Genomic DNA, 27,075 nt, shown 5'->3' with positions numbered 1-27,075 from the left:
TTATATAGAATTGCACAAAAAACCCTGTTCCTTAGTAACTCTATGTGCAGGCAAACATGCTACATGGAGTTACTCAATACTGCTTCTCAAAATACATATACAGCTGAAACTTTTCAGAGGCATCAGCTTCCCAGTCACATCATAACCCTACTTTGCTTTGAACAGTGGCAATAAGATGAATATGGTTTTGGCTAGCAGCCTAATGAATGAGTTGTTAAAGTCTGAGAGAATGGATTTACATTCATTTAATACTGGGCTTGCTCGGCAGTCACTACCCCTGATGCTAGCTGAGATAGTGGCTATGATTGTCTAGGTGTTTCTATGTTAGGAGAGAGGTAAAATATATTTAACTAACAGATTAAATATGACACTGTTGAGGTAAACGAAAGTGTGTTACATTTGGTATCAATATAAAAAAAAGTTTGTAAATATCAACACAACTTCAGTCTGTATGGTTTTTTTGTTCTGGAGGAAATTGGACTCTGTACAAACTAATGTATATACTTGCTACAAAATTATTCTGCTGAATAACATAGCAGATCATTTGCTGTTCACTACACCCCTGAAAATTCCTGTGCATACCTGCTTAAAATGAGCAACAAGTGTAGCTAGCAATGAAATAATTCAAATTTAGTTTATTTTGTTTCATGATGCACAAATAGAAAATCATTTAAGTGTGACTGATTTTATTCATCTGAAGTAGTTGCTCATCTGAAATGCTATGGAAGTTTAGTAATTGGAGCTCTGAAATACAGTATTTGACAGATGGTGTGGGTGGTTTGTGCCATTTCCATGATAAATCCACTTACAGATATAACCATGAGGAAGTTGTCTTCATTCCTTGACTACTACAAGTGCAAAAGAGAGATTTATTTTTATTTTATCTGAAAAGGAGTTTCTATAAACACTAAAATACTTTTTCAGTAGCCTTTATTTTTAAAAAATTTCTTTGCAGCTTTTCCTATAGTAAATTACTTTTGTAATGTTTTACAGCATAAATTGGAAAGCATTACTCTTTTTAGATTAAAATAAAATAGATCCTCAGGAAAATACATTTACTCTTAAAAATATCAGAGGCTTGGGAGAGGGACAGTTTGTTGCCCCAGGGCTTACTGCATGAACTACTCTTACAGTCGAAACTTAGAGATGATAGAATAGCATAACTGCATTATATAGTTTTAATATTATTTTTTATTCTCTTTATGTTTAAACAGAAATCGCAGATGCTGGTACTAGAGGAACCCCAGATACAATTAAGGGTGTGAAAAGAAAAAAGATTGTAACTGAAAACCATCTAAAAAAAATACCAAAATCGCCTTTGCGAAGTCCTGCCGAAGCCAAGGTTAAACAAACTGTAGAGCCTTCACCATTAAAAGTTCTTCCAGATGCCTCAGAACACACCAAGGCACAGAATCATTTACCTGTGCAAAATGGAAATCAGTGTACCAAACAAAATGGAGGAGCACTTAGTAATGAGATAAGTGTTGAAACAACCAAATCTGAGAAATCAATGCAGACAAAGCTTTCACTGGTACATCAGTCCTTGGAGCTGAGTAAACAGACAGTGGAGGATTCTGATGCAAACCAATTAAACTTGCCAGAGAAGAAGTCTCTCTCTAACTCCATATCAAGTAAAGCAAAGACTGACAGTAATGAATGTATTACTTTTGATGATGGTAGTACTGCATCCCCATGTACTCGTACTGCATTTGATGTCTTATTAAAAGCTATGGAGCCTGAACTGAACACCTTAGCACAAGAGTGCCCCCCTTACGGGATGCAGATAGAGAAACTGAGACCAAATAAAACTGTGAGCACCTCTTCTAGTCTCACATCCAATACGATGAGTGTCCAAAATCCGTCTGTTTTGTCACAGCATGAGTTGGCAGCTGGATCACACTATTACCCGTGTACTTTAAACAATGTTCATGTAGCAACAACAGCTAAGAGTGGACAAGCACAGATCCAATCAATTTCTCATTCACAAGACCTTATTACTAAAACCAGTCAACAAAATCACCAGGTAGTTATGTGTCCAAGTTTCACTAGATCGCTGGTGCAACAGCAGAGTCAAGAAAACCCCAAACTTCAGCAGATATACAGTATAGCAGTAACCTCTTCTGTTGTTCACACCTCATCTTCCACGGTAACTCAGGTTTTTCCTCAAAACCAGTTAGTAGCTAGTTCGTCTTCACCTTTGCCAATTAACACATCCAGTTCCACACACTTGTCTATAGGTCCCATCTACAGTTCAGCCCAGATAGCATCAGTTGTAAATCATGGTGTAGAACAAATATGTAATCTCCTGAAAGACCAGAAGCCTAAAAAACTAGGGAAATATGTCTGTGAGTACTGTAATCGGGCCTGTGCCAAGCCCAGTGTTCTCCAAAAGCATATCCGATCCCATACCGGAGAGCGACCGTATCCTTGCGTGACATGTGGGTTTTCATTTAAAACCAAAAGCAATCTGTATAAGCACAAAAAATCTCATGCACATGCTATCAAACTTGGACTTGTCCTGCAGCCAGATTCTGGTGGTCTGTTCTTATCTCATGACTCAGACAAAGCACTTAGTATTCACTCAGATGTGGAAGAAAGTGGTGAAAGTGAAGACGAAGGCACTGCTGATGAAAGACAAGATGATCAAGAACTGGAACCTGCACAAATAGTGAAAGTCATTTCAAGTGCAGAAACTTTACAGAAAGGAAGCCCTATTCCATTGAGCAACCCAGACTGTATAGCAGGTGATTCCTCATTACATGATACAGAACCACAAGTAAGGGCAGCTTTACCAAAAGTAGTAGTTCATCCTGTTAATGTTTCTCCTTTAAGAGCTGATAGTCCCAAAGTCACAGATTCAGCACCAGAGCTTGCTGCAGCACAGAAGAAAGGAGATTTTAAAGTGACAAATCTTCAGTCAAATGTAACACACACAGCCTCATTGAAGGAGAATGATGTAAAGCAACAACAGAAGATAGAAATGGGCCTATTAGAGGAACAGCTAGGGTCTGCAATAGGAGCTGTGCATGCTCAGCTCCAGAGACAACAGGCAACTGATTGTTCCCAAGATCAGCAAGGAAAATGCCTTTTGAGTCCTAGAAGTTTAGGTAGTACCGATTCTGGTTATTTTTCTCGTTCTGAAAGTGCTGATCAAACAATGAGCCCACCAGCTCCTTTTGTAAGAGGATTGCTGACCTCTGAAAAAGACCCAAATAAAAATCTGCCCTGTGTGCCACGAGCAAGTGGAATGGTGGCATCTGCAGTTCAGACAGTTTGTACTGAAAAAAATTTGATTCTCTCTGGCCAAATGCGACCACCCATGGCCACAAAAACCCTTGAGGAGCGTATCTCAAAGTTAATTTCTGATAATGAAGCTGTTGTGGATGACAAACAGTTAGATAGTGTGAAACCAAGAAGAACATCTCTTTCAAGAAGAGGAAGCATAGATTCACCAAAATCCTACATATTTAAGGATTCCTTCCAGTTTGATTTAAAACCCATGGGAAGAAGAACTAGTTCAAGCTCTGATATACCAAAGTCTCCTTTCACACCCACAGAAAAATCAAAGCAAGTTTTTCTTCTGTCTGTACCATCCCTTGACTGTTTACCTATAACAAGAAGTAATTCTATGCCTACTACCAGTTATTCAGCTGTACCTCCAAATGTAATACCTCCCCCTCATCCACTTCGAGGAAGTCAATCGTTTGATGATAAAATTGGCTCTTTATATGATGATGTTTTTGTGTCAGGACCTGCTACTCCACTGAATCAAGGTGGACATCCTCGGACCCTTGTTCGACAGGCGGCAGTAGAAGATTCTTCTACTGCTGAAAATCAAGTTCTTGGACCAGTACGATCTATAGAAGAAAGTTATCTAGGATGTAATTTATCAAATGAATCCTTATTGCAAAGGAGCAAGTCACTGGCACAAGGATCAAATTTAGAAAAAGCAAAGAAATCACCTCAAGTGCGAGGGACAATGTTTGAGTGTGAAACCTGCAGAAACAGATATAGAAAACTGGAAAATTTTGAAAACCACAAGAAATTTTATTGTTCGGAATTGCATGGACCTAAAACTAAAGCTGCAATCCGAGAACCTGAGCATAAAACTGTTCCCAATAGTACACAACCTCAAATTCTTCACTACAGAGTCACTAGTTCAACTGGTGTCTGGGAACAGACACCTCAGATAAGGAAAAGAAGGAAAATGAAAAGTGTTGGAGATGATGATGACCCACAGCAAAATGATATGAACATACCATCAAAGAATGCCAACAGCCAGAGTAAACCATCAAATTCTTCCAGTTTGTCAAAACACAGTGCAACAGTAGTAGGTTCACAGCAGCAAAGCAATGTTGTACTTCAAAGTTCACAAATTCAGCTTGTGGCTCGAGGCACGGATCAGACTACTGAGCCAAAGATGGCTCCACTTATTGAAAAGCAGGCAAGTTCAGTTACGCAAGAAAAGGTAGAGTTGAAAAGGCAAGGGACTGGCATTTCAGTTATACAGCATACTAATTCACTGAGCAGAAATAGCTCATTTGAGAAATCAGAGTCTTTTGAAAGAGTCTCACCAGTTTCTTTTCAAGAGCCCAACAAGGTTACAGAGCACCGCTCTTTGAATACGATTGTAATCCAAGAGGATAGACACTGTCATCTGAATACTTCCCAACATCATCAACCGCTATCATCAGAAGCACCTAGGGGGGAAGCTCAGGGAAGTCAGATAGTTTCTCATGAGAGAAGTACACCGCTTCAGCCATCAAGACTTGTTCGCCAGCATAACATCCAGGTTCCTGAAATACTGGTCACAGAAGAACCAGACAGGGACCAAGAAAACCAGTACAGTGATCAGGAAAAGACAGAAAGATTTAACTGGCCACAGCGTAGTGAAACTCTATCAAAATTGCCCACAGAAAAACTTCCACCAAAGAAGAAAAGAATTCGCTTGGCTGAAATGGAACATTCATCTGCTGAATCAAGCGTTGACTCCACACTTTCCAGAAGTCTAAGTAGGGAGAGTAGTTTGTCTCATGCCTCTAGTTTCTCAGCTTCACTTGATAAAGATGAAATTTCCAAGGCTGAGAATCCTTCCAACGTAGAGCTTATTAATAAGTCAACAGAATTCCTTATGATTCCTGCTGGCTCTAATGTACTGGGTGTGCCGGGCCCTCATTACAGGGAAATGAGACGTGCTGCATCTGAGCAAATCAGCTGCACACAGCCATCAATGGAGGTTGTAGACTACAGGAGTAAGTCTTTTGACTGTGGAAATATGTCTCCATCGAAACTTGCCTCACTTGTAGAGGTAGCTGCTCCAAAATTGTCTCCTGGAAATGGCGTTACTGGACATGTACCTCTGCTAGAAAGGAGGAGGGGACCATTTGTAAGACAAATATCTTTAAATATTGCTCCAGAAAATCATCAGCCTCAAATTAAATCAACTTCTTCATTTCAGACTGCTCAGGCTACAGATGTGCTCACAGTGCCATTTCACAGGTTGCAGACCTCCAGCAAGTCTTCAGTGGAGTTTCCTTCAAGTACTCAGCATTCACAGACTCACTCCAGGCCTCACTCTGCAATTCAGAATTGTAATCCTGTTAGCCTGTCTTCCATTCAGCAGCCTGTAGATCATGTTTTGAATAATCTGGGACAGCCAGCCTTGCATCAGCCTTCCCAGACATCTACTAAAGCCTCAGCGCAAGGAGAACAAGCAAACACATACACGCTTTCATGTCACCCCACTGAAAAAAAGGACTGTTTTGCACCTAAGTATCAACTTCAAGTTAAAACATTGCATATAGGTCAGCCATACTCTTCTAAATTAATAAAAAATACTTTAGCAACCCAGACTGTTCCAAGTCAAGTTGGGGTGGACCAGAATGCATCCTCCTTTGAAATGCAGACTAAATTGTCTGATAATATGTCTAATCCATATTCTGTGCCTCCTCTAAAACAGATTATCCCTGATAACTGCAGCAGTCAAATACATCAAATTCCTCCTTTTGTAGTTCCTGTCCGTATTCACAGTAGTATGCCATCCTATGGCTTTGCAACTGTTACACCCCTTCCTCACATTTTAGTGACCCAGGAGCAGGTAAATCAATCTGTTTGTAAAACAAATGCTGTGACAGTGCCAACGCTTGAAGGTAAAACTCAGCTGCCAAACTCTCACAAAGATTGTCAGAGGACTTTGCCAAATTCATTTGAATTTGAAAATTCACTACCTGATAATGGAACCAGAAACTCACCTTTGTCTAGCTCTTTGAATATTATTCAGAAGGTGCCAGTTAGTGGACTCTTCCCTCAACAGGAAGTTACAGCTTCAAGTAAACGAATGCTTTCCCCAGCCAACAGTTTAGATATTGCCATGGAAAAACAGCAGAAACGTGTTAAAGATGAGAGTGGAGCTGCCTGCATGACAGATGCTAGACCACTGCAATCACTGAACCTTCGGTCTGGTGACCCTACTAGTAAGCAAAAGAAACCAGTTTTGGTGAGACAGGTGTGCACCACAGAGCCTCTTGAAAATCATCTGTTAGATCCTGATGGTGTTCCACAGCAGGAAAAAAGCAGCAAAGCTAGTACTTCAGACCTGCTATTGCCTGACCGTCATTCATCTGAAAGTGGGGTTTCAGAAACCCCAAAGGAGTCACCAGAATCGGAAGACTTTAAGTTGTCAGCATCAGCAGTACTTGTAGTTAGAAAACCATCTGAATTGTCTCCAGTGAATAATCAGAGTTCTCTTCCAAAGCCTGTAACTAACAGTCAAGAAAGAAGGTCCCCAAGTATTAGTAATGAGAGCAAGCAAAGCGGTAGTCAGGGTCAAGCAAAACCTGTAACTACATTATCTGCGATGAATGCAGGAGAATTGCAGAGGTTGTCATTCCCAAGCCTCAAGACCTCGACAAATTTTACATGGTGTTATCTCATGAAGAGAAAACCATTACATCTGCTGCAGAGTGACCAGAAAATTTCAGCCTATTCTACGTGGACCATTAGCCCCCACAATCCCAATCCACTTGGTTTGCCAACGAAGGTAGCGCTTTCCCTCCTCAATTCAAAACAGAAAGTTGAAAAACCACTATACACTCAAGCGAGAACTACTCATCCCAGATCTGATGTATTGGTCTATTCAAGCAAGTGGAAGAACAGCTTAACCAAGGTATTTAAATTATGCTTGATGTATGTTGATCATTTACGGAGAATGTGCTTTAGAAAACATACCTGTTTATGTTTTGGGGAATGTAATATGCCTGATTTTTTCTCTGATTTTGAATAATGACATGTACAATATATGTGCTTATTTATTTTAGTTATGCTGGATTGAACTGCTAGAAAGATCTTGACTAATTCCATTAAAAAACTTGTTAAAAAAGATTTATCCACTTTTCATGGAAATTAGTTCCTGGATTTAAATCTGTATATGAAGTCTTGGTTTTGGAAGGAATGTGTTTGGCTATTTTTTTAAATGCAAAGGGTACAGCAAAAATAGTTCCAGTATAACCATTTTTTAAACACTGTTAACTTAAAAAAGGTTAATTGAAGATCATAGATGTATATTTTGCCTTCAAAATCAGATGGTATTTTCTGTTATAAGACAGTTCTCAGACTGAACGGGTGTCCATGGATACGCCATAGAAATATTTTTCACCATTGCTGATCATCTAACTGTGGGAGGGGTAGTGTCCAATTTCCCTTCCTGCCACCTAGGTTAATCACTGGTGTGAAATAATGACAAAAACAGTAAAATTTAAAACAAAATTACCACTTTCGTAAAGGCACTCCCAATTTCTTGGATTAATACTGCTCCAAATATGCCGTTAAATCTTTTGCAGTGGAATATACTTAGGGCAATAATACTCCACATAATACTCCACAATCCCAGAGTCAAATGTGGAAGAGCAGAGTAGTCACTTGGTATTTCCATAAGTGTCTTAGGGCTGCATATATGTGATCAGGATTTCATTTTCTGTACAGGACCAAAACTGTGCTTATTTGCACTGAATTTGGTGTTCCTTACTAATCAATATGCCTTTGTGAACAGGTAAATGTGGCTCTTTGCTCTATAATGTGGCAACAAGCGTCAGGGTCCTTTTAGTGGATCAAATATTAGTTTTTATTGTCTCATCTAATGAATCTGTAATGCCTTCTGAAGAGAGCTGCAGTGTACATCGTCGTTTTCTTCTTTCTTCCTTGTCCTGTATTCAGTATGTTCTTCTCCATACTTTTGCCTTTTTTGGCAAAAGCTGAGCATTAGCCTTGAAGCTCAGTTCCTCTAGAATCATACAGAGACTGTCTAGAACATGCAAATTGTTTGGCAGGTTAGAAACCATCATATTGTGTCATGCTGCAGTCTGCTAGCAGCACAACTTTCTGGGCATCTGGCTGAGAATTTGGATCAATGGGGCCTGCAGTTGCTCTTCAGGAAACGTACCACAATTTTGGGAAAAGAAGTGTATTTGTGTTGATACTGGGTGATCTGGACTGTTACTGTCAGAAGCCCTGATGGGATATTTCTGTGTTTGCTAAATGTTTTGCTAAGATACCAAGTCAGTGGGGAAAAGAGCAGTAAGATGAGAAACTCTATGTAAGAGGGAAGAAATAGTTTCAGAATTACAGGGGGAGTTGAGAAAATATTCTGAAACCCCTAAGGCCAAAAGAGTATTAGAGTTAAATCTAGTCCTCCTGAGGTCAGTGGGAGATTTTTCCAACACTTTTTTGAGAGATCAAAACTTAATCTTTAATTTTTCATATAGAAAATGCATACAGACTGCTGACTTTGTGTCAGTGCTCTAACTGAACTGCATTTTGGTTTGATATTAGTCATCTCCTTTTACTTTCTTCAACCTGCTTCTTCATACATTTTATAAGATGTTGTACTTAAATAGTGCTAAATTTAAAAAACAGGGAGAGGATTACTTTTTGGTTTAGGTTTTTGTTGTACATGTTTGAGTAATTCTTTTTAGGAAAGGCAAGTCTCACAGTAGTTGTGTCATCTACTTGTGTTTATTTTATATTTAAGGAACTGTCTGTCAGAAGTTCTGCAGTAACAAAGCTACTGTATGCCTGATGAAGAACAATTTTTGTCTACAAACAAGTTCTGTTTAGAATATAAATAATTGATAACAATATTCTGAAGAATATTTTGACAGCACTCTTTTAAACTCTATAGGAGTACTTAAATGCCATAATAGGCAGCTGTCATGTACATTTACACTGCTTCTTCTACAAAAGAATTGCAGTTATTAATCTTTCTTTGGTCTTTCTTGCTGACATTTTGAATGAAGCACACTAGTGTGGTGAAAATGAAAAGTTCTTAAGCTCTACTTGGGAGTGATTTACCAGTTTTACTTAGAGCCATTATGAAGGAAGAATGTACAGCAAGAAATCACCGCTTAAAGTTTAATTGGTATCTCAGATTGTATGAGTAAAGTTTAGCATGACAGAAATTAAAAACTGAAAAGATCTGATAGGTACTATGATCTAATACCTCCAGAGTTTGTCTAGTTTCTCTTTCAGTGACTCAGGCAGCAAGATTTCAGACGCTTTCCAGGATGATGAGAATGCTGTTACAATATACCTCTGTATCACCAGCCTCCAGCTAGACCTGGTAATGGCATAGCTGATGCCAACTTGGAAACTTTTAGTTAGTCTCATTGCAGAAGCCGTGTTTAATGGAAACAAAAACTGAAATTCCTTATTCTGCTCATGCCCAGTAATTCTCCTACTGGGTTTTTCTCATTGAGATTGAGGGTGGAACCAGAATATTGGAGGTCCTTTTAGAAACTAATATTCCATTTTTACAAAAACAAACAGATTAGCAAAGTAATTCTCTGTTACCGCCAAAAAAATGTGATTGATTTCCTGCTTAAAAGCTTGGCGGGGTCCTGAATTCCTTAAAGAACCACAGTTTAGATTGTAAGTCTCTGGGGGTTGTGACTGTCATTCAGAAGATGTTTGTTCAAGTGGTTTGCACATTTTAACCCTGACCTGACAGAGAGCTCTAAGTACTGCTATGGTGCAATTTATTATTAATGATAAAAATGTGGTGTTTTTATCCCTCACATCTTCTCTCATAGGCATAGCCTTTTCCAGAATGATTTGGAGTATTCTGTTAGTGAGACTTTAACTGCTGTTCTTCTCACACAGATAAAGTGACTTCCTGGACTGTTCCTGGTCTTACCCCTAGAACTAAGTCATGCTTACAGAGATCTCATGTTTCTGCATAACCACCACTAAACACTGTCGTGAAAAAGCAGTTCTTTCAACAATAGATGTCATGGGAAATGAAAAGACATGTAAGCAAAATGCAAACAATAAGGAAACCCAGACTTTGTTTGCTTTTCACAATTCACTGCTCAGAGGCAATAAAATAGGTGCAGTTGCCACATTCCAGTGATTCAAAAAACACCACACAATGGTTTTGTGAAGGAAGCTCCTGGAATACATACAGCATATTAAAATGTAATTGAGGTTTGCTTGTATAGAAAAGGCTTATTTTATCTCTCTACTCCTCTGTAATTTTATTTATTTATTTATTTTGCCAGACTTCCTCACCTGAAATCTCAGTACTGTATCAGGAGCTCTTTCTCAAGCCTCTGCATTGATCTTTGGTTCCCTCTCTGAGTTGCACTGGTAATGTTTAGTGTGTTCCAGTGTGAAGATTTTCAGGAGTGAATAGGCTGAAAAATGGAAAGTTTCTACTAACTGGAAAGCTTTCCTTTCTTGGATTATGTGCCACAACAGTCCAGCTCACCACTGGAAAGTAGTTTAATGCACAAGATTTTTATGTGTAAAATAGTAAAACTTTAAAGATATTAAAAACATTTTCCCCAAGTAACTGTGTGCTAATGGGAAAAATGTTTAATGAATATTATAATCTAAAATTTATAGCTTAGATGATTCAGGCTCTGAGCATGTTTTTTTTCCAAGGGATGTTGTAAAGCACCAGAAGTATCTATTGAACTCTGGTGTCTGGGCAGCCCTAACAGCTTTCTTTCCAGTTTTATACCAGTAATTGAAGACAGTGGAGGTACACTGGAGCAAAATGAGTGAAGTAGAAATGAATCATGGTCTTTGTCTGCATGGTAGGAGGAAGAGGAGACTCTGTTAGAAATGGAAGACATAAGTAATTGTGGAGAGGAACATTTTTCTGTTCCTCTGAACAGAGTGCACTGTCATTTCTCTGCCCTTACTAGTGTTTTTTCTAGGCTTTAGGTGAGATAAATTACAGGATTTACATGTAAGAAACCTGTATTGCTTAGAGGCTGGCTGCTCCTAATGATGAATAGAGTCCAAGTTACCCAAGTCTTTTCAGCCTCAATTTGGAATTTTTCATAAACATTAAGAAGGTTTATTTTTTTTCATTATCAGGGAGCACTTTTGTGGATTTCTGTGGCAGAAGCTCAGATAGCATTTCTATTAGAACATCTCTGTTGTTGGCAGCATTTTGCATAGTTAAGTCACTGAAACAACTGGTAAAAGTAGCATATAACTAGTTAATTAAAGTACATCAGTGGAAGGTAGATACTAATTTGTATCACCTAGGTTAGACTATCTTCTTTCTGTACATAACTGTGTGTGTATGATACTAAAAAATAAAAAAGGAGAAAGAAAAACAAATCCAGATAATCCAGGAGTATTTGGCCTTGTGTTACTTTTTGCACTTAGGTACTTTTGTGAATATACAATAAATTATAAAGATATGTATCACCATAGCTTGGATAACAACACAGGTCAAATATGTCTGGAATCTTCTCCCCACCCCTTTGGGTTTTTTTTATTATTGAAATATAAATGTGGAAAAAATGCTTAGTGTATTAGGAATGAAAGATCAAGCACTTAGGGGTTGTGTTATTCCACCTACTGGGAATACTTATGTGGTATTGGGCTTATTACATATATTCTGTATTTTCCACTACCCTATTCCTTGCTAAATTATAAATGTCATCTTGTTATTCTCTGTTTGCAGTGGAAACAAAAGCAGTCCATGTGCCAAATAGTGTATAAAATCTGCAACATGGCTGAGTTACAGTTGCTAGAGTAAGCTCAACTTCTGAGTTGGACCTCCTTTCATCTTGTATGAATACTGTTACAACCTGCAGGGTGAAATTTCTTTCTTCCTACATACAGGCAGAATTATCATGTATGCTGCGGTAGAAGTGCTCAGGTATTTGAAAAGCCAGCTCAAATCCATCACAGGACTGCATGAAAGAGTACGGATTGGAGAAGTACTTGCAGCCTGTGGTATCACTTATGCGGATTCCTAGGGCCTTTGAATCTAGAAGAAAGCCGCTTTTCCTCTGATCTGAGTTAACTCCTCATCAGCCAGGAAGTAAAGGCCATGGCAGAAATTTCGCGGAGGAACATAGGCAAGCACCCAATGCCAGAATGATGTCACCCTTCGATGTATATAATGACCAGTGTAATTCATCAGTCATTTTAAGTCAGCCAGGGAAGTCATTCCTCTTGCCAAGAATTCTCAAGCTTACAGCATTAAATTTTATAATGAATAGAAAACATAAGGCCGGTCTTTTCTCTCTCATCATTTTATTCACTTATCAATATGAGCAAATGTGGTAAGTATGCCAGCTACGTGGGTAGAACAGTTTATAAATACAGCAGCAATAATTGCTGGCTAATTGGATCATTCCTTCGTTGTTGCCCATTTTATAAATATCGTAGACTTGGAAGGAGTAGATTTTAATTGGTAAATGTTGGGGAAACTCATTCTCCTCTAAAAAAAAAATCTTTAATTAATGATCAGGGGAAACTGAGAAATGTATTTTTGTTCTGCTAGACAACTGGTACACTTTTTCTTCTAATTTTGTCTGGCAGTAAGAATTAACTGTGGAGTACTGCTTTGAAAGGGCTTTGCAATCTCTATTAATAACATCGCCAAATTGGGAACAGTCAATTCCTGCACTAAAACAGGAACACTTTTTTGAAAAATATTTGAGAAAATAAATATTACCTGTAAGTACCTCCCCTTTGCATACCACTCCTTTCTACCCTCTTGCTCTGTGTTGGGCCACATGAAGACTGCTTCTGACAGCCATGGGGCACTCGTGTCAGAGGGTGCAATCCGAGAGCTGCAGCTATCAAAAGAGAGCTGTGGAAAGAAGGAAGACCCTCTCCCTCCCCATTTGCTGGGGTAGACACCAGGGAGCTAGAATTTGGAAGGTGCTGGGAAATGTTTTGGTATATCAGCAATGGCAAAAAAAGCCCTGGCAACTAGTTGTGCAGTAAAAATGCCTCCCTTTTTGTCAAATTGTGGAGGACAGCATCTCATGCAGAGCCCCATCTGTGTGGTCCGGTTACTGCAGCTGGGGCTGAGGAGTGAATTTGTAGCCATTCAGGAAGCAAGTGGGTTTGATTATAAACATCTTCTCTCCATAGAAGGCTATCTGTGAGCCAGATAGTTTTGCCTTCACCAGAAGAAGGAAGAGGCAACTTTGAATGCAAATTCAAAGCATTCCTGCTTTCCTACAGTACCATGACCTTGATAAGGATTTGCCAGCCCTCAAATATGCAGTGCATAGTAAAGAAGAATAAAAAGTTTAGGAAAGATATTTTTTGTTTCACATTTCTTAAAAAAAAAAAAACAGTTATTTTAATTATAGCTTGTAAAAGTAATTATGCTTTTATTCATAGTAATTTACAGATTTGAATGGCATATGAAAGATGTTAATTTTAATGATAAATGTATAAATATCTCATTTTCTTTCAGCGAGCATTAAATAGGAAAAAAATGATTGCAAGTGAATTCAGCAATAAGGAGAACTCTGAATCAAGCACTGAGCATGATAAAGAAAATTCCTTTATCAAAACTGAACCAAGAAGAGTTAAAATATTTGATGGAGGGCAAGTATTGTACTTTGTAAACTAGATATTGTTGACAAGATAACTTTTTCTTGATTGTAGACTTTGCAGAGATGTTGTTTCCTGTTTGATTTCTCTTAAACAACAGTTTCCATACTATGATCTGTGAATGCTGGTGTACATTTCCAAGAAAAATGGAAAGTCATCTGAAGCATAGAGCCATGAGAGATATGAGGGGGGAAAATGAAATAAAGAATAATAAGCAGTGTGATTGATTTTTTTCCCAAAGGACAAACGTTAATCAACAGTAAAGGCAGCTAGATACAGCTACAGAGTAAATTCTTTTCCTGTATTTCTGTTATGTGATAAATAGTATCTCTTCCACAGCAAGGTTAAGTAATTGTAGCTGGAGAGGATATAGTCATGGTGACTGGGCAGGGGCTAAGCAACACACTGCAGTACAGTCTCTGTCTAGCAGTTTTCCATGGTTTACATGAGCAGGAGAATTCCTGATTTAAAATGTACCATGGAAATATTTACTGAGACTAGTAGTCCATGGACAATATCTTACATGAGTATTTTAAATGAGATGCCTGATATGAATAACGGTTGCTTTAGCTGCAGTGTTGTGCCTTGTACAACACCTCAGAAAACAGAATGTTTGAACAGAAAAATGCCAATGACACTTCTAAAACTTTTGAGCACAAATGGAGCATAGTTTATGATTCTAGTATTTGGTAATGGGGTCTAGGGCTTTCCATTTATAGGTTGCTGGGTTTAATCTTGTCTAGGCCAGCCGTTAAGCTATGACCAGCTACCCAGGTAAAACATTGCTACTTGCCTCTGCTCAGTTCCAGATGTTGCAGGAACCATGTCACAAAAACTGAGGACAAAATTTGGCATCCTTGAGCAGAGATAAGAATGGTAATTGAATCTGAATGACTTTTTCTAGAGACATTCCCAACAGATTGAGTCCAAAGCACAGTGACAGCAAATTTTAAAGACTTTCCCATGCTCATAAGTAATATTGTTCTATTTCCAAATTCTAATTCCAAACATAGAGCCTCAAAGATGTTCTTTTAAAACATCTTCATGGTGTCCAAACTCCCTCCCAAGAACTGACACTTTTTGGAATATGTTCTTGTCTTTCAAAGATGAAATTTGAAATCTTGAAATGTTTAGTATCACACAGTAGCCTTTTTTAATAAAGATATTACCATTAATTCTAAGCAAATCATTGATTGCTTAGTGAAAAATCTGCATACGAGTTTAACACATAAATGCATGCATTAAGCACAAACATGGTTTGAATGTTTTTTCAGTCATTCATTTTCATGTATTATGTAATTTTTAAAATTCTCATAGATTACTGTTTTCTAATTAGAATTTCCTTTCCTTTACAACTAACTTCCTTACTGTTATGGTACTGTTACTAGGTATAAATCAAATGAAGACTATGTGTATGTTCGAGGGAGAGGAAGAGGGAAGTATATCTGCGAAGAGTGTGGTATACGTTGTAAGAAACCCAGTATGCTGAAGAAGCATATTCGCACACATACAGATGTCCGTCCTTACCATTGCAACTACTGCAACTTCTCCTTCAAAACAAAAGGTAGAGGAACTTTTCAGTGTACATTTTTCCCTTTTTTTGTTCTACTTCTTTAAAGTATAACACTTTTCTTCTACAAATTTTGCAGCCCATAAGCTAAAGAAGTTGCCTCTCTGTGGAATTTTATTGTCTAATGTTTCAGATATTTGCAGGCTCTTATTTCCATCTTTTCCTTTGTTTTCTGTATTCAAATAATTGCATCTTTATATGAATGAACTGTGTGGCATGGTATGGTAAGTGAGAAATTGGAGTGGGAATAAGAAAATAATATGGGAGCATGGTAAAAGTTAGGTGGAGGTGAATGAGATAGCTAGCTGCTTATCCTAAGTGGGAATGGGAACACAGAGATAAAATCGCAAGTCCCTACATCATCTGGTGGTATGACATTGACGTATATTATACTGTTACTGACACTCAACTAATTGCTGCAGTGTAGAATTTGATCTTTATTAAATTATTATTTTAAAATATTTTTTAAAATTCATAAGAAGACAAAGTTCTTCTCCCTCTTGACCTTCTAAGACCCGAAGGTGGACTCCTACTTTTTAAAACCTGTTTATGCGAGATACTTAAATGAATCCTAATTTAAGCAGGTGGCATAGTAAACAGTGGAAGATCCAGGACTCAAAGGATAAGTTCACAGCCAAACTTCTTTGAATGAAGAATTTTAAGCAGTAAAATTTTTCTTGGCTTTGAAATCCATTTAGCTATAATGCCCCGAGCAGTAACCTCAGAAACATTTCTACTTTTAGTGGGTTCAGGATTGCTTAGCAGTGAGGTGCAAAACTTCCAAGAAATAACATAGTACTGCTGGAGGCAGGATGGATACTTTTATATGTGTCAAAATATAGCACTGTATTCTGATGCACTCACTGAGTAATTGTCTTGCCTTGTTGTGCCATCATTTCGATGAAATGCCAGATTGAGAACATGATGAATTTTGATTATAGTTTTTGCAGCATAGGTATGTTGGCCAAGTTCAAGTAAAGAAGTTCTGCCCACTTGCAATTCTTTCTCATTTCAGTTGCAGAGGATATTTGTATTCACTTCCCATTCTGCAATTACTATGCACTGCTGATGCCATTATTGCTAGCAAAGTCAGTCACAGAGATGGGTGCTTTATGTTTGGTAAACTGCCCTTCATGAAAGGACAAAGTAGCCAATAATTTCATATAGCAATGTGAAGCTGGAAAATTTGCTATTTATGAGTCAGTCAGCAGTAATTTATAGCTTCATAACAATTATTTCAAAATTTAAAGTAAAGCCCTAGTCTCATTTCAAAGCAGGAATAAAATTCTCAGTGAAAAATTATCACAGAAGAGGCAATGTTTCACCAACTGTACTTTTTTCAACTGAAATACTTCAAAGTAACAGGTTTTCTCTGAGACAACCCTAGGTTTAAGTGTAAAGTGAGCGGTTTACCTGTAATAACATACATTGCACAGACAATGATCATTTACAGATCTCTGTGATCTACTCGTTTTCTTGATGATGTTTACTGTATATTCTTCTCAAAGAAAAAAGGGCAGCCATTATGATTATGATGATGTAGGTGACTTACAATAACCAGGCTGTGGTACCTCTCAGCAGTTACACATTCACTTTTGGGATTCAGGCTGAATCTTGTCATGCTCTCATTTTGAGTAGAATGAATCTGTTTGCTTAGGTCTGCAGTGAAAATGAATAAGATAAAAATAGAATCTATCAAATACTAAAATAGCTGCAAGAAATGAATTTTACTTTCACATGGTAGTTGTCTGTCGATGTAATTTTGAAGACTGAATCAGTCTGCTATATAGTTCACCATAAACAAATGAGAGATCTCTTACAGCTATGCAAAATACAGCATTTTCTAGGTTTCCCCTTTTATTCTATTTTATCTCAGTAAAGAACTGCATAAAATGTAGCCAGAGAACTAGTAACATTCAGGATGATGAATCTGCTGCAGCCCTTGACAATTTAAATTAGAGGGAAAGGCTCTATCAAGTGTATAATCAAATTATACAGGTGATCGTAAATATATAAATGTATAGACTATGGACATGTTGTGTATATATTCATATACATTGTTGTGTGTATATTTGTGTACCTTGTAAAAAGAAAGTTAATTTTTGTTTCTTTCTTAAGGAAATTTGACGAAACACATGAAGTCAAAGGCACACAGCAAGAAATGTATGGATTTGGGAGTCTCAGTAGGCTTAATAGATGACCAGGATGGAGAAGAAGAATTTGGTAGGAGTTTAAAATTTTCTTTTCTTTACTGTATTTTTGTATTTACTTTGTCATCCCAGTTTCTTACCCTTTCTTTTCCAAAGCATTTAAATTCTGGTAGAGGGAAATGACCCAGTGATAAACAATCTTAGAAGCTAGTCAAAGGCAGCAAGAAATATTGGAAAAACCTTCAACCAAAACAAATGACTGGCAGATGCTAAAGACACATTGCTGCTGAATTTTTCACCGAGTGTTACGCAGTTTAACTTTACTAGTTTCACAGATAAATATGACAAAACTGAAAATACCACAAAAACAGCTGCTTGCCTAGAAAAAAAGTCTGCCTTCATAAAATACAGTATTTTTTTCAGAATATTTGTGCATGAAATTGTCAAAGTTTTGAGATGCGCATTTCATAAAAATTGTATCGCTAACAAGGCACCCAGAATTACAAATATTTTGCTGTGTGTTTTGTGCAGGTTTTGCAAGCAGGCTAATCTTCTTGTGTTGATTTCAAGCCTCCTTCACAAATGATTGAGCATTTATCAACAGATAATTTAGAAAGTATGAAAATTTTTCATCTTGACCTGTTCTACTTTTCCATTAATGATGAGAGTTTTATCAAAATGAATTTATTTCCAAAAAATTGGAAACTTACATTTCTTGCATACCAGGAGTGCTCTGTTGAAGAAGAGATGAGACAGAGGACAGTCTAAAAATGACAAATCGGGTTTGTGTGAGTTTTGTTCAGTGTGATAAGAAAGATGGTTTAGCTGCAGCAGATGCAGCGAGACGTAGGGCAGGATTGTGTGTTAGCACTGTGTTTTGGATCTCGGCATTTCTCAATGCAGTGGTAGAATTTCCGCCTTTCTCCCATCTCTCAGCAGGGAGGTGAGTCCTGTTGCCTTGCCTTGTTGTATTTTTCTCCTTGAGTTTGTTAGCTTGTGGTTGATGTTTCGAGAAATAACAGGAGTGAGGAGCTTTATATTTAAGCAGTAAAGGACAAGGAAGATGAATGCACCTGCTCCCATATGACAATCTCCAGCAGAATAAGCAAATCAACCTGAATCTAATTCTAAATAATGCTGGGGATATTACTGAGCTGGTATGATTCAGTAGTGCTCTAGGCACAAAGAACCTGTACTTTCCCCTTTTGTAACATTGTTAGATTTATCCCCTGTTAGGAAAGCTAAAAACAACCCCCTTAGCAAATGATGTACCAAACAACACAGAAGATAAGCAGCAATACAAATGATGATTGTCTTTTTCTCACTTAGGAACAGTTTTCATTAACATTTTCTGCCTTCATATGACAGAAGAGTTGCCACAACTTTCTTAAACATTGCTCTATAGCTTTGCACATTTTATTTAGTTTTATGAACTACAGATGACCAGATATTTCCATTTACTAAGACTTGAAAACATTTTATTGATTGATAAGCTGATATTCCCAATTATATACCTCAGACATTGTATTTGTGATTATAATACAGTGGTAACGTTTCCAGTGTTAAGATAATTACCCGTAATATCCTGTACAAGTAAGCCATTTCAAACATTTTTTTTGCTTTGGCTCCAAGACTACTGCACTGAGATACAGATACTCTCTCTTTCTTTACATATAGTGTGTACATGTGTATGTAACCATACTACAAATACCTTATATGTTGCCTGAAATATGTGCTTTGTTTCGCTAGAGTAATTACATGATGTTGCAGATAAAATTGAGTCTTAAAATTTTGAAAAAAACATGAGAAACATTCAGTAGAATTTGCCATATAAATCCATAACATTTTTCCAGAAATTTAATTTTAGGATAGCAGTGCATTTTTTCAAAATAAAGCAAGTAACACATTTTTTACTAAGAACCTAAATACAAAGGAAAAACAAAAAAACAACTCGGTGATAAAATTCCTAGCTTCTCTAAATGATCTGGCTCAGGTACTCGGAGCAAACCAGCTGTGGCAGCACAAACCTCAGCACAAAAATCCCATTGAAGAAGCAGGATAATTAAGCTCATGATAAACATGCAGCTGCTGCAGTCAAACCGGTCGAGCTTCTCCAGTTGCTGGATGACACTGTGCATGTACAATTGTCCATGCAAATTCAATGAGTAACTGTACACTTTGAAAATACGACTTTATCTCTCAACTCACCTAGCCACACTTGAAGTTATGTCTCATGATAATTCAGAAACTTGCTTGTTGACCCATTTTAAGGCAAAGAAGCAGGAAAAAAGTGTGACTTATTTGCATATACACTTTTGATAAATGTAGATGGTTCTGCTGCACTCTCTGCAGTCCTGCACTTAATGATTTTTTGGCTTTGGTTGAACTTGATTTTTTTTTTTCCCCTGAGGTATCTAGGCAGTCTCGGTTAATAAAGAGGCTTCAATCACCTCTTTTGCTCCGGTCCCCCAGGGCAGTGCAGCCAACCTCACCTTCTGGGCAGCACTTGCCAGGTCCGCTCTTGAGGGAATATCCCCAGCCATGCTCGTAGCCTCCCCAAAAGACAATGTGGCAGGCCTTGGGTATCAAGCTGTATTTGCAGCATTACATCTTTGCTGTTTTTACCCCTCCTCCCTCCTATGAATTTTGGTGGTGGTTCTGTGTCGCGTGTCCTTTTGGTACTTCAACAAATGCCACCTTTAAATGTGAGTATTTTTTACTTCTGGAGTTGAGTGGTTGTTAAAAATGATCTCTCTCATAGAACCAGTGGTCTGTGTAGTCCAAAATCTTTCTTCAAATGGAAGCCAATATGAGATGATATAGAGGAAGGTGCAGAAAATCTGATAAGAAATAATTACGACCTCATAAAAAAATGTCTTCTTTCCCTTAGGCCATGAAAGATTGGCCTATTTCCTAACCCTTAGAATGTCTGTATGTCTCAAACTAATTTCTTACCCTAACTTCTGTAATACCGATTATTCTTGCGACAATAAAAATGTCTGCACCTTTGCTTAAGATAACTAAGTTGTATGTCTTCAGTAAGACTTTGAGGTAGAGAACTCCTTTCAGAGAATTAGCCAAAAATTTAACAAAGCCACCAACCTTATAATTACGAAGGAATTTGCTAGGTCTGCTATTATGCATTTTTTAAGCATAGGCTATCATACTGATTTGAACAGATCAGCTTTTCAGACTGATTTGAGAATTTATCTTTGACCTGGGTAGTAGTGCAGATTACTACATGCATATTGAATATGGAATGAAAAATCGTGTTCAGTCCAGAACAGCACACACATGCACACACAGAGCCTGGTTTTTTGGTAATTTGAGAGGCTAAAATTTTGTTGCACTACAGTGTCTAAGGAAAAAAGAAAGAGATGTTGCATAGCTGTGTGAGAATATATGTGATCAGAGCTTTTAACATAGCTTTCTTTGTGTTTGGACTTGTCATTATTTGGGTATTAGTAAATACTTTCTGGCCTTGTTTTTGTATTCAAAACCATTCCCTCATCCATTTATCTTTCATATTCTGCTCTGTGGAATGTTCTTGTCACCAAAATGCAGGGTTACAATGTAAGGAATGTTAATATCTGAATTAAATTGTCAGATGAGGTGAACTGTTTAGTGTGACAGATTGCAACTGGGGATATCCTCTATTGCCGTGTTGGTCCAAGATTTCGCTACGCAGTTTTAATAACACAATAATTTGTCTTCATGTTAAAACAGTTATGAACTTTAAAATTCTAATATTTCCATATGCAAGCTAATGTATAAATTGTATGGCATGCCTGAGTAAACTTGCACAAGATAGTTTTTAATAATGAATTTTGTAGATGGGGAGAACTTACTTGAATGGTCTCTATGGAGATATTTTATCTCAAAATATTCATGACTTTACCTGTTAAAAGATCTAATTGTAAGTTTCAGATATATATTATATATATAACTTTCATTTTCTGCAATATTAAATAAACCTTTCTAAAGATGTAATGGTTCTAACTTAATCAGCTATATGTTATTTATCATAGTAGGTCTTAAATTAGCTTCCATGGCTCTTCATTAGCTTAATCATGTTTCAGTCTGTGTTTTCAGTGCACCTGCATTTAAGAAGTGAAAATACATGAAAATCTTTGCAATAATATCCTACTTCTGCAAGTAGAATGTAAAGCTGGTTCTGTATAACTTACAGGAAATATTTTTGAATAGTTTTTAATATCACTGTCTAATCTTCAACTTGTTGTGCATTAAGCATGCTAGAGCCCTACACCTACAGTGTGGGAATAGAATAGCTAATGTTAGGGTTGATTTACAATATGCAGGTTACCCAAGATGGCTTAGATGTGAATAACTCTCTTGAAAGAAACAGAGGTTACTGCTATTTTTACTGTCACTTTTACTCTGTTACTTTCCATACTTTAAGTATGAAATTCAAAAGCCCACATTTTTTTCCTAATCTGTGAGAAGCACAGGGTATTACAAATCTGAACTTAACCCAGTAGATGTCACTGTGAGTCCCTGTTTGGTGATGGGGAGCAATGGACAGTAGCTGAAGCAAGACTGAAATTAGTCAAGTAAAGCGTATGAATATCCTTAAAAAGACAGGAAGACACAGATGGCAAGTTCCCATGCAGATATTAGATTTTTTTCACAGTACTTTCTTTTATTTTACCTTCTAAAACTTTTTGGAATGGTCCTGAAACTGTCCATTACAAGACTAACCGAATATGCAAAAAACAAGTCTAAGCCAGTGTGAGTCTAGAAAAGTAGAGAGTGTGGTGATGATAGACAGACCTTACTTTCAAGTTCCATAGTCTATATTATTCTTGAGTTTGATTAGGCATATATCATATAGATTAAATGCTTTATTATTAAAATCTTTATTCTATATATTATATTAATCAATAAGTGAAGATACAGTCACAGTTGGAGCTGATCAACATTACTTTGAATTAAAGCTCAGGTGCTAAAAGCCAATAAATTTAGGACAGATAGAGTCAAAGCTGGAAATACAGCGGACAGACAAACAGATACTTAATAAGATGTGTTTTTAATCTGTATAAACAGAGCTAATGGTGATACCTATAGTTAGGCTACTTAACAATTTCCATAACCCCCTGTTTCCATTTGCTTATGAACTTGCAAAGCTTCAACAGTCTGGACTTAGATTTTTCAGCTGTTTTCCTGCAAATGAATGAATGAAAATGAACCTTTTTCTCTTCATGTGAAAATCTACCCAAATATGGTCAAGTTATAAGCCATTGAACTTTGTTACTTGATTCGGTGCAGAAATTGCTAAGTCTGTAGCATCACAGCCTGAAAAGTCTGATCATATGATGAGCTAATTGGTGATAACACCTTAATTAAAATAAAAGCTGTAAGTTTAGATTTTGAAGTACTTTGTATTGTGATAATAATTGGTAACCATTGCTAAAGCCATGTATAGTCAGGATTCCTGTAGGAAAAACATTTGAAATAAAGAACTTTAAAGTATGTAGAGAGAGCTATCTCAACTGTCTAATTCGTAGCATCACATTGGTAAGAGTGCATGGACTCATCAGCCCTAGGCATTTTACTGATGAACATATTGGGATGCTGATAATTCGAGCTAATGCTATGTGCTAAAACACTTCAAGCTTTTTCTTTCCTGCTTTGGGGTAAAGCATCGGCATAGCAGAGCCTTAGCCAACCAACTCATCAACACCACAAACAAAATACTAATCTGATTGACAAAGTAAGGACAAAGGACAAAATAAACGAAAGAGCAAGAAGACTCTTGCCTATGATTTTTAGGCACTTACTAATACATAGGATTAAAAACTAAATTTTATTAAATATAATTATAGCTGGAATGCTAGTAAAATCCCTAATCAAAAGCTGTATCAGTGTTTCTGTTATACCATTGTTTCCAGCTGTTACTAATTTTTGAAATGTTCGTGTGTGTAGCCAAAAGTTCCAAGTTTTACTGTGAGGTCCAGGAAGAATAGTCTTTCTAAGGATTTAAAAGAAAAAATTACATCAGTTGACAGAGAATGGAAGATATTCCTGGTTCTTCCAAAGCACTCTACCAAAAATTGATGCTGTTTGAACAGTCTTTGCATTAAAATGATTAGAGTTACAAATCTGAAAGAGAAGGAGCTTTCATGAAGCAGACCAACTTTGGAAAGTTCCTCAGGCATAAGAATTATAGACTGAGTATGTGCAGGAGTTTGGATACATGTTTTTAGTAATGTTCACAAACTTGCTAGAAATCAGAAACACCTAGCGTGGCTAAGGAAGTGCTCCGTGAGCACACCCTGTCAGGTACTTGCACTGATAGCAGCTGCCTTGCCATGCTGTAGAGTATGTGCAGACTGACTTGCAGAGGCATTGGATCAGGCATGTATTGAAGGAAAAGAGCCTTTCACACATTCTTTATTATGTGTGAAATTTTTTCATGCCTTTTTTTTTTTTTTTTTTTTTTTTCAACCTGGGAACTTTCATGCCCAGAAAGATTTCTTCATATGCTGGTCGCCCTTAAATTTATGCTATATCTTTCATTCTAAAATATCCTATATTGCTTTATAACCTCATACAAAGTTAGACACAGAAGTTATTTTATTCCCTTTAGAAATTGAGTCAGCTATATATATCACCTACCTAAGCATATGGCTATAATAGTACATAGTTTAAGGTAGGAAGCAAAGAATTAATTTTTTTTCCCAATTAAAACATACGGGGCACTTCAGTAGGCTGAGTACAGTTACTAGGGTGGAACTGGGCCAGTACTCCTTGGTTAACAAGGCCATGCTTGGAAAAGAGTGCCAAATAGCCTTTCACTGCAAGGAGTGGTCACAGACACATTTGATACCTCCATCAGGAGACAGCCCGTAACCTGCCTGGCTCTTCCTCCTCTTAAAAAGAAAGCAGGAACCCCCAGATCAGCTCCTCTCACAACTTCACTAATTTACAATAATGCTTAAAGCACTTGCTCATTGCAAAAGTTTGGGGACCTCTCATTTCAGCAAACATGCACACAGGTGTAAAAGACAGAGTGCTGCTTTTTGCATTGCCAGAGCAAGCAAGTTGGGAATTTTTTCATCTGATGTTTCAAGGCAGTGTGGGAGTACGGGAACCACATTCATTGTTGTCACCTCGCCTACATTGCAGGCTCTGGCTCCAGGTAACCACACTTAAATAGAAGCTGGCAAACTCATAAAGGGTGGAGGTAAACAGGGAAACAATACAGGGAAATGATATCCCACAGAGTCCTGCATTTAAGGAATCTGTATCCCACACATGGTTCCCCTTTTCCTTTCCATGTTTTTATTCTAGAAGGTTGAGATATATACAGAAAATTCCTACATAAACAGTATTTTTCAGTAAATCCTGTAGTATTTTTAAATGTTGATTTGGAAAAGATACTTTCTTATTATAAATCAGGGCATGTCTGATCATCTATTTTCCTTGCTTTAAAGGTGTGACAAGTCAGTCAGGTAGTTTCTCTTGCCGGTAGAGACAACCATTCATGATTGACATCAGCTTTCACAGCAAATGTGATTTGTGTATGCAGAGAGAGAGAAAAAAGAAACAGTAGGATTTAAGAGAAGGGTATCTCCACAAAGAGACCAAAATTCAGAGAGAGTCAAGACTGAGACTCAAAACTTTGTAATGCCCCATGCATTACTTTAAAAAATTGCAAAAAAAAGGCATAGGTCACCCTTTAGATTTAACACATGGAGAAGTTTGTGAGATCTATTGTGGAAGCATTGATAGAAATTATTTCAGTTTAGAACTCAAACATATGTAAATATTAAAAAAAATTATATTTGTTTGCATTACAAATTAACGATGAAGAAACAGTTATTTGTGTGAAGAAGAGAAATGACAGCAGTACGGAGAAAAAAAAGTTGAATGATTCTATGTGGTTGTGTTAATAGTATGTTTAACAATTCTACTTACTATATTTTAGGAATGGACTTTTCTGAATTATTTTTTCTATGAAAATGTATTTTCTTCTTTGACCAGTTTTGGCTGTAGGTGAAAATTATAAATGAAGGCTATTCAAAATTAAAAATACACATTTTCGTTAGCATCATTCCAATGACCTGGAGGACTTAGAGTGTTTTTAGTAACATCTCAGTTCATGCCTGCTATAGTAAATATAGAAAATCTATAGTTCCCATATTTAGTTAATGTATAAATTACTGTGCAGGCAAAGACAGACTAAGTCATTACAGAGTTTGGGGGGGGGGGGTTTGAGAATCTATTAGTCCTGTTGCTAATTGCACTGCTCATTTGAAAGTATAAAGGCTTATGATAGTGAGTAAATTACTGAGATGGAGTGCTGTTAAACCCATTAATTTTATCTAGAGTTTAAGACGTATATATTATTCTTGGTAACGAGCAGCCTGAAGTATTTGTGGTATATTCTTTGACTTGTAAGGGTCTGATTTTTTTCAGACTCATTTATTTTGATGGTCAGTTGCTCTGTAAATTTCCCTAAAACAGGATCTCTGAGATTTTAACCAGCCAGCCGTCATTGGTTTTGCAGAGCCAAACGATTTTTGTGCTGATATTTTCTTTGGAGAGCTCAGCAGACAGACCTTTAATCTAATATAAAATATTAGTGCATCCAAAGCATTTTGACTTTTATAAAATATGATCCCAGACAGTCTGGCTTGGAATCAGATATAGCAGATGGGATTTTGTCTCTTTACTAAAGAAGATTCTTTCTTTCCAAGTTGTGGTATAAAAGGTGAAAAGCTGCAGTAGAGCTGTATTTTGTCAATAAGTTTACCGCCAGACAGCAGGAAGTATCTGCACCAGTTTTGTTTTAAGACTTGAATTCAGTAGGGCTTCTCTATATGAGTAAAGTTTCATGCATAGGTAAGTTTTTATAGGATTAGTGCCTCGTTGCCTCCTCAGACATCTTGGGTGACTTTTTAATAATCTTTTCAAAACATTAGCAAAGTGAGGAATTCTGGTAGGGTCTAATTTTGGTCTCTTTTGCCTGTTAACAAGACAGATTCCTGACTAACAGCCTCCAGTCTTTTTGTTTGTATCGTTCAAAAACCTTTGCAGCAGTGATTCATATAAGCTACAAGGACACCCACTTATGAGTCAGAACCAGCTAGAGAATATCCCACTGCTCAGGCTGGCAGACAAGTTTCGTGTGGCATCGCTAGGAACTTAATGAACGAGGAATCTGTTCACTTCTCCCCAAGCGAAAGAATGAAGGGTGACTTTGAGTAAATGGTTATAGATGGTTTAAAAGAAAACAGTCAATTCCAGAAGGTTGAAAACAGCACTGAAGCAGAAAATAAAAGATTATATAATTGTGTAATTAATTATATACATGAAATATAATAAAAATATAAAAAATATATGTATATATTTTAAAAAAGGATAGTCTGCCTTGTCACTTTGATGCAGTGGGAAGTGACTGAACAGTGCACGTGCAACGTGTCTTTTCAGTGTTTCTAATTACTCCCTCCCACCTTTTTC

The 27,075-nt window shown here is 37.2% G+C and overlaps 1 protein-coding gene across 8 annotated transcripts in view; it reads left to right on the top strand.

Moving 5' to 3' along the window:
* The window catches only part of HIVEP1 (HIVEP zinc finger 1), a 131,018-nt gene that overhangs the window by 91,160 nt on the left and 12,783 nt on the right, over window positions 1–27,075 (top strand). For all 8 annotated transcript variants that reach the window (XR_010387824.1, XR_010387823.1, XM_064507046.1 and 5 more), the window contains 4 exons: window positions 1,215–7,165; window positions 13,733–13,866; window positions 15,261–15,436; window positions 17,561–17,665. Coding sequence is in view for 6 of the 8 variants with exons in the window: in XM_064507046.1 (XP_064363116.1) it covers window positions 1,215–7,165; window positions 13,733–13,866; window positions 15,261–15,436; window positions 17,561–17,665 (6,366 nt within the window). In the remaining 2 variants the exon portion in view is untranslated. The remainder of the gene's footprint in view (window positions 1–1,214; window positions 7,166–13,732; window positions 13,867–15,260; window positions 15,437–17,560; window positions 17,666–27,075) is intronic.

Source organism: Dromaius novaehollandiae, chromosome 2, assembly GCF_036370855.1.
Source record: "Dromaius novaehollandiae isolate bDroNov1 chromosome 2, bDroNov1.hap1, whole genome shotgun sequence".
NCBI lineage: Eukaryota > Metazoa > Chordata > Aves > Casuariiformes > Dromaiidae > Dromaius > Dromaius novaehollandiae.
Note: the sequence above shows the minus strand (reverse complement) of the source record. Positions and strands in the feature narration are given on the sequence as shown.